This window comes from Myodes glareolus, chromosome 9, assembly GCF_982192425.1.
Source record: "Myodes glareolus chromosome 9, mMyoGla1.1, whole genome shotgun sequence".
NCBI classification, from domain to species: Eukaryota; Metazoa; Chordata; class Mammalia; order Rodentia; family Cricetidae; genus Myodes; species Myodes glareolus.
The window spans coordinates 61,319,279-61,335,521 of record NC_142034.1 but is presented as its reverse complement, the minus strand read 5'-3'; the positions used below and the strand labels follow the sequence as shown (position 1 = coordinate 61,335,521).

General features: G+C 44.0%; 1 protein-coding gene across 2 annotated transcripts in view; it reads left to right on the top strand.

Moving 5' to 3' along the window:
- Nucleotides 1-16,243, top strand: part of Tvp23c (trans-golgi network vesicle protein 23 homolog C) — a 33,876-nt gene that overhangs the window by 9,760 nt on the left and 7,873 nt on the right. Inside the window, exons 6-7 of one of the 2 annotated variants that reach the window (XM_048448246.2) lie at nucleotides 2,623-2,751; nucleotides 4,988-6,103. In XM_048448246.2, coding sequence (XP_048304203.1) covers nucleotides 2,623-2,751; nucleotides 4,988-5,014 — 156 coding nt within the window. In that variant the 3' untranslated portion in view covers nucleotides 5,015-6,103. Of the gene's footprint in view, nucleotides 1-2,622; nucleotides 2,752-4,987; nucleotides 6,104-16,243 lie in introns of those variants that run through there. The other variant, XM_087910523.1, reaches the window with a different exon arrangement.

The window sequence follows — 16,243 nt, the reverse complement described above, 5'->3', positions numbered from 1 at the left end:
GCTCACATTGGCAGCTCTTGTGTAGACCATCTTGCCTTTGCTGCTGTCTTACAAGGAACTGTTCTTGATGTCTTCCCTGTATTTACTGAGGCCCACGGTCACTGCCATGAGGCTGGGTTGGAGTGCTGTGATTGATGGTCTGCACACACAGGTGTGAGGAGGAGCACAGCCAGGCTCCGCTGCCTTGACTAGCTTCTGGGAGTCTTGCCTTCTCCCAGGGAGTGGCATTTCTGTCTTCTGGTAGGCTGTGAACACTTGTCTGAGCCTCTGGTCCTGCCATGGTCACAGCTCCGGGAGAGTCAGTCCAGTCTCACATTTCCGCATGTTTCCTTACAGCTGTATATGCCTTTGGCCTTGTGCTTCTCTGTGAGTCGTGAGATGGCAGTTTTTAGTTTATTTCTCTGGGGACCTCTTGCAGAATGGCGCCAGGTTGGCTCTTTCTCTGACCAGCAGCTCTTCTCTGTGCATGCCGGCTTATTTGCTTTTCCTAAAATCTACCGTGGGCTGGGAGACAAGACAGCTCAGGACAGCTCAGGTGGTGAAGTGCTTTCTGCTCAAGCATGAGGACTTGAGCCAGACCCCGAGCTTCCTCATAAAAGGCTGGTGCAGCAGCAGCGCGCACCTGTAATCCCAGCCCTGAGGAGGCAGAGACGGGAGGCTCCCTAGGGCTTATTGCCCACCAGTCTTCACAACTTAGCAAATTCTGCATTCAGTGAGAAACTCTGTTTAAAGTAAGGTGTAGAGTGAGTGAGAAAGATACCCAGTGTTGACATAAGTCTTTACATGCATGTATTCCCACACACATGCACATGAACATGTACATATATGCGCCATGCACACACATACACACACAGAATTATAATAATTTAAAAACCATACTTGTTGACTCTCAAGGGAAGGGAGATTGTGATGTGTGACTTCACTGTCCATCCTCAACTTAGAAATACGTTTTAAAATTTGTTTTCATTTAACACAGTTGATGTCTCAGCAGGATCCATGCTCCATCTACAAGTGGATTTGCTCCATGGCATGTAGGTATGCATACCTAATGCCCAGGAGCATCCCATGTGAACTTGGGAAGTTGCTGGAGGTCACTGAAGTAGACATGAGGTTTTAAATTTACTTAGGCATCTGGCAATTGTCTCTATTCTATACATTCCATGAAACATAAGATTAAAGCAGAAAGTATAAACTCTGCATTTTTATTTCATTTTAATAAAGATATTTCAGAACTCTACTAAAATATTTGAGGTAGTAAGGTCATTTTGCAGTGTTTCCCAATGTGGTTGATTATTTTCAGGTTTATATACATACTGCTTTTTAAAAAAATTTAACTGACTGGTTTATATAGTGATAAGTTTCATAAAGACATTTTAATTCCAATATATCTTGTACTTTAATAGAGTCTCTGCTCGTGCCCTCTCTTTTGGATGCCCCCTCCTTTCTTTTGCTCCTTTTTTAGTTAAACATTTAGATCTTACTTAAAAGCATTTATTCAGCTTGTCTTGGGTTAAGGAAAGTATGAGCAGGAGATCAGCATCTGTCTCGCTGTTTCACTTTTCACAGCAGTAAGTGTTTCCTGCGTGGACTTGCTGATAGTAGGATTGGAGAGCAGGGGCTGACCCACTGGGTTTCAGGCCTGCCCAGCCCAAGTTTGTTCTTGTATAGTGCTATTGAAGCACAGCTTGGTCTGTTTGTTTGCATGTTGCCTGTGACTACTTTGGGACTGAAAGTGGTAAAATTGAGAAACAGACCTTGATTTATGGTCCATGGGATCTAAATTATCGCGTTGTTTCCAGAAATTGTTGACTGATTTTTGTAGCATGTTTAATTGCAGAACATCCTCTTGTTAGTTCTTTTGTAATCATGTTTAAAAAGAGTGGTCATGAGTCTCCTCTCTCAGTTCTAGGTGTCTGTCATGTCTCCAGGGCCAAGCAGTTCTGTACAGAGTGTTCCTCCTGCCTTGGGAGAGTGGCTTGTTCTAGTTTCATCAACCAACAACACGTGCTCGTCATGTGCTACATAGACCCCCATCTGCCTCACTGTGCTCAACTTAAGCATATGAGAGTGAATATGGCTAGTGCAGTGGTTTAAATGAGATGTTTCAGGCATTCGAATGCTTGGTCCCGAGTTGGTGGTGCTTTTTGGCAAGGCTCCTGAGTTGTGACCTGCTGGAAGAAGTGCCACTGGGCAGACTTGGGAGAGCTTAAGGTCTCACCCTGCTCCCAGTTTGCTCTCTGCTTTGTGCTTGTGGTTTAAGGTGTGAGCCCTCAGCCTGTGCTCCAGCTGCTATGCCTGACTGAGCCCTTGCCCTGCCGTTATGAGCTCTAACCCTCTGGAACCATAAGCGAAAATAAGCCCTGTTGTCTTGATCATGTTGTTTTATCACAGCAGTAGAAAAGTAACTAAAACAAATATGAATGCAGATGATGCCGCTTGAATGGTCTGGTGTCTTCCCCAGAGTAACATCAGTGAGGTCCCTTCTGCAGGCTGAGGAGTATCATTGCTTTAGCCTCTGACTTCCAGCACTTCCTTTTGTCCACACTCTACCTTGTCTCATTTAGTGGCGTAGAGAAAAGTCAGTTTGGACTAGTAACTATTGATTGTCTCCCCCTCTCCCAGGCTGTGGTAATCATGGGTGTGGTGCTGCAAGGTGCCAACCTTTATGGTTATATCCGATGTAAAGTGGGCAATAAGAAGAACTTAACCAGCATGGCTACCTCATATCTTGGAAAGCAGTTCCTAAGACAAGTAAGTGTTTTTTTAAATATGATCTATGACTGATACAATAATGTCTGACTTATGTAGAGTTTATTTTTTAACACGTGCTTGTTTTTTAATTACTTTACATTTTTTATGTGTGGCTGTTTGCCTGTGTGTCTGTACACCACATGTGTGCAGTGCTCCAGAGAGGCCAGAAGAGGGCATTGATTGGATCCCATGAAACTGACCTTAGACATGGTTGTGAGCCACCATGTGGGTGCTGGAACACCCTGTCCTCTTCAAGAGTGATGAGTACTTTTAACCACGAAGCTGTTTCCTCAGTCCACCGGATGCTTTGTAATTAGTTACATGACTATTTCAGCAAGAGACGACAGATGTACTCTACTTGCTCTTTGGAGGCTTGTAGGACATTTCAGAAATGTATCATTCATTATTAAAATTATTTTGAAACCAAGAGAAATAAACTAACATAGACAATCACTCATATCTCATAGATCATCTCAAGTTCAGTTGCTTTTCATTAATTATGATTGCTTTAAGTGAAAGTTCTTGAAAAATGTATATTGCATGGTTTCAGGATTTATAAGAAGAAACAAATTCAGAAGGCTTTATCATTAGAGTTGCTTTAAAGTACTTTGATTCCCCCCACTCAGAACACAGGGTTTATTTGTTTATTTTTAGAATTATTCTTATTTTATTTTGTATGTGTATGAGTGTTTTACCTACATGTGTGTCTCTGTGTGTGCCGCATTTGTGCCTGGTGCCTACAGAAGCCGCGGGCGTTAGGTCCTGAGACTGGAGCTATAGATGGTTGTGAGTGGTGCTAGGAATCGAGCTCCGACTCTCCACAAGAGCAGCCAATGTTCTTATCCACTGAGTCATCTTTCCAGCCCTCTTAGAATTTTCCAATATAATGGTTGAAATCAAGGTGTTGAGTGGGATAATGAAGTAGTTATGGTTACAGGTTTGGTTAAATGTCTTGGAAAAGCCCACTAGGCCTCTCTGTGAATCCCCTCAGTGAGGCTTGGCTTAGTAGCAATGTTATAAAGGACAGTGGATCTCAAACTCCAACATGTCACAGTAGATGCTTGGGCTTCACCCGTGAGGCTTCTTATTCAGCAGATGTGGGCATGGTGCCATGGTCAGCATTTCTAAAGACTGCTGTCTGAGAGTTACACTGAGTAACCAAATGGAGAGAAGACATGATGTGCTCAAGAGTAGAAAGCCTGCTGGCTGCCTCTGTTCCAGAGATTCCTTCTTTTCTTCATTTTACTTCAGTTTCCCATTACAGAAGATAAGAAGTAGGGGAAACAAATAGTCTTTTTAAATGACACTTGTTTATTGGTGTACACGCACATACACGGGGCGGGGGGCATGAGTGTGCAAGGGCATGCATGTGGACGTCAGAGGGCAACTCTGGTTCTCTCCTTCCCTCATGGGGATCATGGAGATCAAGCTGAGATATCCAGTGTGGTGACAAAGCACCTTTCCATGCCGAACCATCTTATAGGGACTTGATTCACTGTAGAATTTTGTGTGGTTCCATGCTATGGTCTGTGTCATGTATGCTTTACTATTGTAGGATTTTCTTTCTTCCCTCCCTCCCTCCCTCCCTCCCTCCCTCCCTCCCTCCCTCCCTCCCTCCCTCCCTCCCTCCCTTCATCTCTCCCTCCCTCTTTCCCTCTCTCCCATCTTCCTTCTTTCCTTCCTTCCTTCCTTCCTTCCTTTTTCCTTCCTTCCTTTTTTCCTTTTGTCTTTTTGAGATGTGTCTCACTGTGTACCCTTGGCTGGCCTGGAACTTACTGTGTAGACCAGACTGGCCTTGAACTCACAGAGATCTGCCTGCTTATACCTTCTGAGTGCTGAGATTAGAGGTGTGTGTGCCACTACCCCCGATCGTGATGACTTTTAGTTTTACTGTATAAATCTTTCCCCTTATGATTTTCAGTGTTTTAAGTTAGGAGGGATTTTGCTGTTGAACCTTGGACCTGGTATGATATTAATGTTATATCTCAGGAAATCTGGTGACACCTTGCTTAATATGATGAGCTGGATGTCGGGGTGGATGATGGAATCCACAGGTTTCCTTCTATTTTTGTCCTTGTTTCTAATTAGCATGAAAATAATAACAATAAGGTGTTGAAAACGGTGCAGTGCCGCAGCTGGCACTGCTGCAGGTGTCCCCAGCCCTGGCCCTGTGAGTTGCACTGCTAGGCGAGGTGAAGAAATGTTTCTCTTAAGGGGTTGTTTTTCTCTGTTGCAGAATGCTGGGGGTGATCAGGCATCGTGAGTAAAGATGGAGCTTGTGTGCCATGGACCCTGGGGACAGCGGACAAGATTCTTGATCTTCAGAGCTCAGTCTGTGTTGCAGTGGGGTGTTAATTTTCTCTCTTAAAAGCATAATTTAGAAGAAGGAAACCTGGTTTCATCTTAAGCCGTATGGGGTTAGAAAGTTTGGTGTTGCTGGAGACAGAGTTTGCTGGGGGTGGTGTTTGTGTCTAGACAGTCCTGTGACAACAACATGCCCCAAGTTCGTGTGTCCTCCACCTGACGGATCTTTGCATTTTGATCCATAGAATGCAGGAAGAGGGCTTCAGTCTGTCTCGTCTCTGTTTTCAGAGTATTTCTGTACATTGTTCTCAGAGGTAAGTTTTGACTTAGTGCAAGGGTGAACATGTTAGTTTATGTATGAATTAGAAAGTTATTAATTTTTTGTGGCTTTTCAAGACTGTTTCTTTGTGTTCTTTATGGTAAAATTTCTTATCTTAGACGTATATAAGCAAGTAAAAGCTAAATTAGGACAGTTGTGTTAACTGATTTCTAAAATTTTGTTTTTACTTGGTAATAAGTCATTTACTCAAGGTCTGTTTGACGTAAATGGATATTTGTAGCTGTGTGGTGGATTCCCCCCCAGGGGCTACTGCTGCTGTGTTTCTTTTGTGGCCACAATTCACTGTAGAACCATCTAAAATCTCTTGGTGGTTGGTGGGTTAATGGAATATTGCCTTTTAATAAGAATATTCTTATGTAATAATGGGAATAATTGTTTAAATACTTGGCATAATAAATGCCTATGAAACATAGTATGAATCTATTTTTTCTTGTTATAATGGGAATATTGTAAACTACACATTTGTATTAAAGATATCTCCTAAGACAAAGCAATATAGTATAGAGTAAACCAAATGTAAACTTTTGTAGGCAGCTGATTCTTTTGTAGCTATTGTGAATTTGTTGGAATCTTTAGATTATGTTTTGAAAACATTTGTCCATTGTTGACATTTTTAAATGTCTGTTTATTAAATAAGGGTCTTTATTAAGAGTATAGCTAGGCAGGTGCATAACTTTATATTTATATAAAACTGGAGTTTACAAAGCATTAGGTGTGTGGTCCCGTTTAATCATGGCATTTGTGACACCTTTGGATGTTGACTTACTTAAGGAGACACTTGACCACAGGAGACGCTAAAGCAGGACAAGGCTGTTTGGGGAAGAAACACTTATCCAAAGGCTGCTGCTCGCTGTCCATTTGACTTTCCTCCATCCGTTGGTTCACCTGACGAGGCAGGCAGCTACTTACTAGCGATAGGTTTGTACTTGATCAGAAAGATATAAAATTTGAGGATTGGGAGGCAGACCTGCTCTGTTGGGGGGTAACCATGTTGTTTTTGCCTTAAATTCTAAACAAACAACGGATTTGATTTTGGACTATGCATGCGGCAGGATCTACCACCTGCCTCCTTAGTTTACTTCTTTTCTGACTGGAGCATGACAACCATCCTGAATTTCATCAGTGAGACTTGGTGTGACCATGCGACCAGGTTCTGTCCAGTGGATACAGGACAAAGGGTGGGAAAAGGAAAGGGTGCAGACATTCTCATCCTTTCCTCATTTTCATGCCACTGTCTGAGGGAAGATGGAAGCAGATGCCTGCCACCTCCTTTGAAGGTCCCAATGGCAAACTAGAGGTGATTCCACCTGAACCCGGGGTGGTGAGCCAGGGCGTTTATTGGACTCACACAGCGCACCTATCTAAGTGCTGTACCTAATCATTGCATCGCAGTTGAAAATGGCTCCGGAGAGATTGCAGGCCAGTGGTGTTTTCTTTGTACCTTTCCCATCAGCGTAGGTCCCGCTGACGTAGTGGATGGTGCTGTAGAAATGAAGACACTGCCATGCCCTTCAGCCCTCAGTGTCTGCTCTCTGACTCCCGTGTGAATAAAGGGACAGTGTGTATACAAGTGAAGGCACATTGACTCCACTGCAGTGCTTGTCCTGCAGTCACTTTAACCTTGCCTTCTCAAGTGTTCAGTGATGTTCCTGTGTGAATTCTTTCACTTGCTCTACCCCGTAACCCCAAGGGGGAGGAGGACCATTGTGTACCATGTAACTTCCTGTTTCAGATTCACAACCAAGGTTAAGCAAAGAAACAATGCACTCGAGGTTACTTGTGTTAGAGACACAGCATCCACCAAGTTCCCCAGGCTGCTTAATTAGTTGAGGTCATGTTCATTGTGGCTAATGAAACTGGGGTGGAAGTGGTGTTGGATGTGACTGATTCTCCAGTCTTTTGCCCCTTACCGTGGCACCTAGTAGTATTCCAGGTGGTGGGGCCTCAGGCAGCTCTGGAGATGTGGACAGCAAAGTCCCTCTGCCTGGTCCAGTTGGGCCAGACTGCAAGTGAAAACTAAACCTGTGGAAAACGAACCCATTGGCTTCCTGGTTAATTGGTTACCACAACACGGCAAAAAAATTGCATGGCAGAGCAGCCTGCTTAAGCAGTCCAGAGGTACAGCCAATACGCTGTAGCCAGAAAACTTTAAAAATGCTAATTATTCTATTTGGTGTTTGCTTGCACCCCTGCAGCAGTCAGAGACAACTTGCCGGAGTTGGTTTTCTCCTTCTACCCTGTGTGTCCTGTGTATCAAATTCAGGCCTTCAGACTTGGTAGTAAGCACTTCTCTCTACCCACTGAACCGACTCTATGGCCCCAGAAAACATTTTCTAGAATTCTCAGCTCGGTTACCTTTTCATTGTTTGATGCTGTTTCCTATTGCAAAGAAAGTTGGAATCTTTGTCGTTAGTGCAAGGCCACTGTGCAGGTGGGGCTACAAAGACTTTCATGACTGCGGCCACTCAGGTAGGAGCTGTTAAGCCCGTGTCCCATCTAAGTGGACAAGAAGCTTTTCATTTCTAGCCTTCTGTTGTCACTTTCAGGTGTGGGACCATGCTGCCAGGCCTTTCAGGTTTTTAAGAGAAACGGAGAGTTTATGTGAAATCTGACCTTTAAATACATATGTTAAATTTAAAAGGGAGAAAACTATGTATGAAATCAAATTAAATATACTTGCAGGCCAAATATAGCTGTGCTAACTTTGGCACGGTGTAATGATTTTCATAGCTTCTCACTAGTGGGGCTCCCCTGTGTCAAGGCCTGGTGGCATTAGTAAAGCAGAGGGTGGAGACTCTGGGGTCACCTGTCAGCCCTCTCCACAGTTTTCAAACAGCATCCTGGGTTGTTTGGAAGGGCAGAGAAACCAGAGTTTATCTTGAGCTTCGAGGAAGACATTGATAGTATGTCCAACTAGTCATTCCAGAGCAAAGCCCAGATTTAGTATTCTCTTTTGAGAAACAAGAAACACTTCTTAAAAATAATTATTTTGTCCTTAGTAAGAAAAGAAGAGGAAACATCTCAATGCTTTTTAGAGGATGACATTGCACATGTAATTTCTTCCCCTGAGGGGCACTGTCCCCATGGTTTTCTGACAGCCCCCAAATCACAGTTATATCTGAAAATGACACTTGTTTTTAAGTTTGAAAAGAGGACAGGCGTTCAAGTCTCCTATTGAAAAGGGGGCTCAGAAATCACTGCTGATGTGGCTTCTACTGGATGAACATGTTATCTGTCAGCCAGCTGCAAGGAGGTCTGGGAAAACAGCTATTTAGTAGGCATACTAATGCCTTTAATGAGAGATCTGTTAATAAGGAGGAAGTGGGCTGGGGTAGCAACAGCTAATGTGGCCATATTCCTCATGTGGATCTTTATGTAGAAGATGTCCGGCATTTGGCGGCTCTTAGCATTGTTCATATAACAAATGGGCCAAATAGCCTTTTATCCTGACAGGTTTTTTTTTTTTTTAAAGGGATGAAGTTAATTCATTAAGTATAAGCTGGGGTAGATGATTCTGTAAGGGTGAGGGCTGCTTCACTCTTAGTGTACAACTGTTTTAACCTGACTTAGGAGTTGGATTTAGACTCTCCAGGGGGGTCTCATTAGCTGGGGCTCCCTAGACAGGGTAAGAGCTACGGATACCAGTTGCCTATAGGACAGTTTTGTGCAACATTGAATTATATATATCATAACTTTCTAATACTTTTATCTCTGGAAGTCCTGTTATAATGAGAGGGCTGATGCTGACCTGGCCCTAACTCTGGACTGCCATTTTGACAAGGCTACTTTGTCACTGATGGAGTAGGATGAGAACAAGAACAGCCCCTACTCAGAGCATGGATCCAGGGTGCTATGCAAACCACAGATGGTGACTGAATGTCCCCTCTCCTAGCTCATATGACTGATGCTAATGCATTAACAGTCACATCTTTAGAGCACTTGGTTCTTCCTGCTTTCTAGATTAATATTAACATCTTGACCCAGAATTGCCCATGCTCTCTGGAGGCTTCCAGCCTGAGCAAAACTGATTCCCAGAGCCCTCCTCTGACCACAGTGGAGGTAAGTGGGAAGTCAGCAGCAGAAGTGAAGGGGGAGATCCATGGATGTGGAAATGAAAACACATTCTGCTAAATGACTAGTGGGTGAAAGGAAAAGCCACGGGAGGATTAGAAAATCCCGAGACTTGAAAAGAGTGTCACAGCAAACCAAGACTCAGAGAAAGTACTGAGAGCAGTGCACTTAAGTAAAGGACAGAAAAACAACGATGAAACCCAGCAAAATGGATCAATAGAGTTGATAGTCTTTAGCTAGACTGGTAAGGGCGAAAAAGAAGACTACAATTAAAATTGGTTGAACATGGGACTCTTAATCCCAGGGTTGTGGGTTCAAGCCCCATGATGGGTCCCAAATGCAGCACAAATAATTAAAAACCCAGAGATAGAAATTGGGGTTCAACCCCAAAACCAGAAAAACAAAACAGCCAATCCACTAGAGAAGTCTTAGCTCTACCAAGGCTAGGCAACCACAAACTAAGCCTCTCCCATTTTATATTCCTTCTAGTGCTGAGATTAAAGGTGTAGGCCACCATCACCTGGATTTATTTCTGCATTAATCTTGTGTAGCCCAGGGAGTCCTTGAACTCACAGAGATCTATCTGACTCTATCTCCCAAATCCTGGGATTAAAGATGTGTGTCACCATTACCTGACCTCTAGTGGCTTTAACTTTGCTTCTGGTCTTCAGGCAAGATTTATTTATTAAAATACAGATAATATACCGCTACAAGAGGTGGGTCCCTGCTGACAGTACTGAGCTATGGTGAATACTGAATACTGTTTATATCTGGTTGGAGTGTGGAGCATTTGCATCTGCCTTGCTAGTGTTAACCTGAGACTTAAGGACTTAACTAACCTTGTGCTTTCCCAAGCCTGTTTCTTGTCAGTGGTTTCCTCCGTTCAACATTCTTAGCAAGCAGGGATTGTTGTATTAGTAACATGTAATCCTGAGGACTGGATACCTGTCTTCATCCAGGGTGTGATTATAGAGAGGCAGGAGGTTGAGAGTCATGTGCATTTACTCCAGACGGGAATAGTTCATGGGGATTAAATGAGAGGATCCCTGTAAAATGTTCAGTGGATTTCCAAGCCCACAGCGATCACTGTTGGTGGTCGTATAAACAGAATGGAAAACCATCCTGCAGATAGCTAAAGACCAGAGCCCAGGAAATAAACCCCTAGGTGAGTAGCTCCCCTTAGGTTCTGGTTCTAACCCAGAGCAAGGCACGGAGGGTCCAAATGGAGCAGAGCAGTCAGTTATAGGAAAAGATGTGAATCATAGGTCTTAGTTTGCTTAAAACAAAGTAGAGATAATAAAAAGTGGACAAAATGCACAGCGTCCTGAGCACATGAATTGGGCAGCCTTCGTGATGAGAAGACGTTCAGTGTACTCTAACACATGCATGGAACACTTGGTAGGAGGAAAACGGGAAGAAAGAAGATTGGTTGTAGAGTGAACGTCTGCTGCCTAGCGGGATCCCTTAACTCCCTTGCTTTCTCAGAGGGTCAGAGCTATGCTTGAATTGGTGGTGTGGAACTTTGACACAAGGCACTCTGATTTGATTATTTTCTTTTGAAGTTTAGTGCAGAGCTCAGTCCAAATCAATGGCCACTGTAAAGATCTTGAGAGATCCTAAGATATGAACTGGTAATTTACTATGTTGTTCGCTTCTAATTTTATAGTTGAAACACATTCAGCTGAGACCACGCTAGGATACCTTTCTCTGCCTGCAGGTCCCTCTTTGTGTAACTTGCATGTGGTCCACTAGATGGCAGTATACCAATGTATGCATGTTGTATATGGACCTGCTAGGTACTGCAGCAGCCAATTGCAGGGTTTACGTGGGAAATGGTGGGATTCTAGTTTGCCTTTATGGGAGCCAGGGCTAAATCCATCCCTCCTGTTCGCCAATTAATTGAAATCATTGCCAATGACTGGATAGATGCCGAGTGACTAAGTGTGGTGAGAGAGTACCTGCTTGGTTAAGTTTAGGAAAACACCTGTGTATTTTGAGTATAGCAAGACACTTGCGTGTAGTGAGTATAGCAAAACACCCGCGTGTAGTGAGTGAGTAGAGCAGGACACCCGCGTGTCGTGAGTAGAGCAGGACACCCGCGTGTCGTGAGTATAGCAGGACACCCGCGTGTAGTACCCGCGTGTCGTGAGTAGAGCAGGACACCCGCGTGTAGTACCCGCGTGTAGTGAGTATAGCAGGACACCCGCGTGTAGTACCCGTGTGTAGTGAGTAGAGCAGGACACCCGCGTGTAGTGTCCGTTTAGCAAAGTGCTTCACACCGAGGCACAGGAACCTGCATGACGGTGTCGCCCTTCCTGATAGCTTCAAGTCCCCAGCTGGAAGGTGAGAAGACTTTGCCTGGAGGGTCTGCAGCTTTCCCAGGGTCAGGTAAGTGGAGACAGGTGAAGCTGGGACTTGCAGAAACTAAGGGAAAGGTGCCTAGCATGGGAAGTTTAGGAAATGCTGACTTGGAAGTCAGTGTGTCACCACCAAGCGGAATGGAACCTTGGGACTGAGCCAAAGCTACACAGTTAAAAGACATCTCTGTTATCGGTACAGAAAATGTAACAATGTATGATGTCTGTAACAAAAGTGTTAAGGAACATTTCGAGAGCTAAGGGGCATGAAGCTGCATGGATGGAGCTGAGGTTAAACACAGGGTTCCTAACTACCAGCTGTATATTCCTGAGCAAATCACTTATCACTTTGACCCTCTGGCGGCAGCGACAGGAGGGAGATAGCAATCTACATTTTATAGTGGAGGAAACAGGCTTAGAGGTGTAGGACTTGATCAAAGGTCATGGAGCAGTTAGAATAAATGGCTCTAAGATTTGGATCTGAATGTCTGCCCTAGGCTTACACTGTTAAGCACTCCGTAGGAGATCTCCTCAACCTGTAGCACCCAGGCCCTGCCGGTGCTGTCTCCTCACATTAGTCTAGGTCCCCGGAGAAGCACATGTGTGAACACAAAGAGGTTTAGATCAAGACTTTGGCTTTAATAATGATGGAAGTTGGCAATATCAAAATCTGTAGGTGGAAGGCCGGAAACTTGCCTGTTGCAGCCTCAAGGACAAATCTCCCTCAGGAAAAGAAGTCTCTTGCCTTTAAGGCCTTCAACTGGCCAAACCTAGCCATACACTGGGGTAGCATTAGAGACAGGTTTTCACTCTGTAGCCCAAGTTGGTCTTGAGTTTGTGGCAAGCCTGCCTCAGTCTCCCAAGTTCTAGGATTACAGGTATGAAGTACTATACCCTGTGGGGATCCTCTTTCCTTCTTGGCCTGTTGGCCATCAGCCCGAGAGAGGAAAGAGGCTTCTGGGACAACAAAGCTTTATGTGTGGCTCATGAGCGGAGATGGCCCTCCAAGAGACGGATGTCGGTGAATCAACTCAATTTTATTTCAGAGTATGAGGACTAGATAGGATTGGGGAGCCTGGTGACAAACCCTAATTTGCATTAAGTGGCATGCTCCTATCACAAGGCTCAGTATGTGGCAGTCGGGTCCGGGTCCGATAGCAGAGCCCCTAGCACAAGACTTCTCAGCAGGGATCTGTGCCAAGGGTCCAACTAAAGAGGAATCAGTCCTCTGGTTTGTAGACAGCTTTAGATAAGATCAGTCCTTCAGACCTAGGGACTTCTCCAGATGAGGACAGGTAGAGAGCAGGAAATCTCCTGGGGAGGGAGGGAGTTTCCATTGACCTTAGAGAAAGCTGCCAGGCCGGGCAGTGACCTCTAACCAGCCACCAATGTTCCAACGACACCTAGCAGAATATAGTCTTTTTGATAATGTTAACTGTGTACATAATACCTTCACAGTAGTGCCTGTTACTGTTTGATTAGCCACACACTGTCACAACATTGACGGGGACAGCTAAACGGCACACCTTCCAGGTGTCTGTAAGCACTGTCAGCAGGGGTCTCCCTTGTTATCTCTGCATCAGCACATAGCCTACTGCACCCATTCAGCAAACAGAAAGTGTGTTCCACCTCATACCTACCTTAGTGAAGGCAAACGTGTTCTCACCTAGTTTAGGCACTCATGCATTGCTTTCTTTCTCTTGGGCCTCGCAGCACGTCAGGACTTCTGTAGAAGCAGTTGGGTGAATATCCTTGGCTATCCTTGTCTCTTCCAATGAAAGCGTGAAAGTTTCAAACAACAGAACTAGCTGAGGTTAGACCAGCATGTGTAATTATGGATCTGAGAGTGCCTGTGACCGTGGTGTGCATCCTTCTGAGGCTGGGATGTCCCTTCTGAGACAACAGATAGGGTTGTGGACAACACCCACTTGGTACAAATAGACTTTGGAGAGCCTTCTGTCTGTGTTCTATTGCTGTGAAGAGACACCAAGGCCAAGGCAACTCTTAGAAAAGAAAGCATTTAATTGGGGGCTTGCTGACAGTTTCAGAGGGTGAGTCCATCATCATCTTGGCAGGAAAGAGAGAAGCATGGTGCTGGAGCAGTAGCTGAGAGCGGTACTATAAGAGCCAGATTTAGCCAGCAGGCCCCACATGCCCAAGGACCAGATAGCTTTCTGGAATCTTGGGAGTTGTAGTTGTTGGAAAATAATGACGCCATGTGGAGAATATGATGGCCGTGTGGTTCTGTCTTTAAAAAGCCCCTCCAACACATGTCTTGTTGCCGCTTGCTGAGATTCTAGTGAGTGGACCTGGTCAAAGTTCATCTACCTGCCCAGTATTTAATACTTAATTAAAGCTTGCTTCAAATTGACTCAAAACTGTGGGACTATGTTTTCTCTTGCAAATCTCAGGATTGACAGCACTTAATTACACACTTCCTCCTCTGCATCAAAGAGAGAGACATCCCTTGTAGTTGAATTGTGTAAACACTGTGTCCGTTCTCCTCTTTCTGGTATTACATCATATCATAGCCTCCTAGAAAGCCATCTCTCACTCCTTTCTTTAGGTTATAGCCGCACAGATCCTTTGGGAAACACTTATCCGTGTCCAGTAGTATAACCCCGGACAGAGGTAGGCCTGTGGCTGATGCAGATTGCCTGGTACATCAGAGAGAGCTCGTGTTGAGAGTAAGGCATTCTGGGAGGGTACTACTGTTCATAAAAAGTGCCATCTTGTAAAACTTGTCTAATAGGTGGTGAAATAAGCCAGAGAGCCTGGCAGTGGTGGCGCATGCCTTTAATCCCCACACTCAGGAGGCAGAGACAGGCATAGCAGAATTTGAGGTCAGCCTGGTCTACAGAGCAAGTTTCACAACAGCCAGAGCTACACAGAGAAACCCTGTCTTGAAAAACAACAACAACAACAACAACAACAACAACACCGTGTCCCCAGGGAAAAAAAACCAACAAACAACAACAAAGAAACCAGAGAAGCATCAAGGAAGGTAATGCAATTTTTTTTCAGGGAATTTTTTGCTATCTCTAGGAGTAAAATGGAGAAACGACATACTAAGTTACAGGAGCCGTGTCTGCAAAGTGTGGGGTTCACACTTTTCTAATTAGAATTATAAATTCTAATTAATTCTTTTCTGTTGATATATGTTGCAAATGTCACTTTAAACTACTGAGAACATTGAGATGATCAGTCTCATATATTTCTTCTCATCTGTCCTGTCTGGACATCTCTAACCCTAAGGATGTATTTTCCTACATGGTGCCCAAAAGTTTCCAGCTCCTCCCTGTGAACTTACCTGAGCTGATTTGCTTTGGTTAACAGGATGGGAAGAGATACAATGTTTGATCCACATTCAATGACTCTGGTTTATCCTTAGATTCTTTATCCGCCACATAAGAAGTACTTGCCCCAGGTGACCACTGCTCAGAATAGGAAAGATGCTGGGCGTGGTGGCGCACACCTTTAATCCCAGTAGTAGGGAGTCAAAGACAGGTAGATGAGTTTGAGGCTGGCCTGTTCTACATAGTGGGTTCTAGGACAGTCAGGGCTACCTAGATAGACCATTACTTTAAAACTACTAATAATGTGGAGACACATAGAGTGGACCTGAATGTAACCTGAAATATGTCAGTTGACTTTGTTTAGATTTGGGAGATGCTTGTTACATAGCATCATGGCAGTAACATGGCTGACTAACACAATATCTAGTTTATTTTTGATAAGGATAGTCAATTATTGGCACACCCATTCTTCCCACATTGGTGGCCTACTTTGACTCTGTCGCACAATTCCTGTTTATATGGGTGTCTGTTTCTGGACTCACTTTTCCATTCCGTTTCTCTATTGGAACATCCGATATCAATGTAAATCAGTGTACATTTCTTTTAATTAATTTTTTCAGACTTTTTTTTCAAGACAGGATTTCTCTGTGTAACTGGCTATCCTGGAACTTACTCTGTAGACCAGGCTAGCCTCAAGCTCACAGAGATCCACCTGCCTCTGCCTCCCAAGTGCTGGGATTAATGGTATGAGCCACCATGCCCTGCAGGATTATTATCATTTGAGTATAAATAAATGTTTCTTCATTTCCAATACTCATCTATTTATTTATCCTTTGCTACACTAGCTTGGAATTTCAATTATTTGAGAGTAGATATATTTGTTTTTTCATTTCCAATACTTGTCTATTTATTTATTCTTTGCTACACTAGCTTGGAATTTCAGTATATAATATTGTAAGAACATGTTGGTGTCAAGCACCCTTGTTTGTTATCAGTATTTGGGAGATTTTAAACAATAATATCACATTTAATGGTAAAAGTTTGAAAACACAGATTTAAAGTGCTGTTCACTTCCCACCTCGATGTGGTAAAGGGGAGGCCTAGGCGGCTAGGAAGCTGGATGG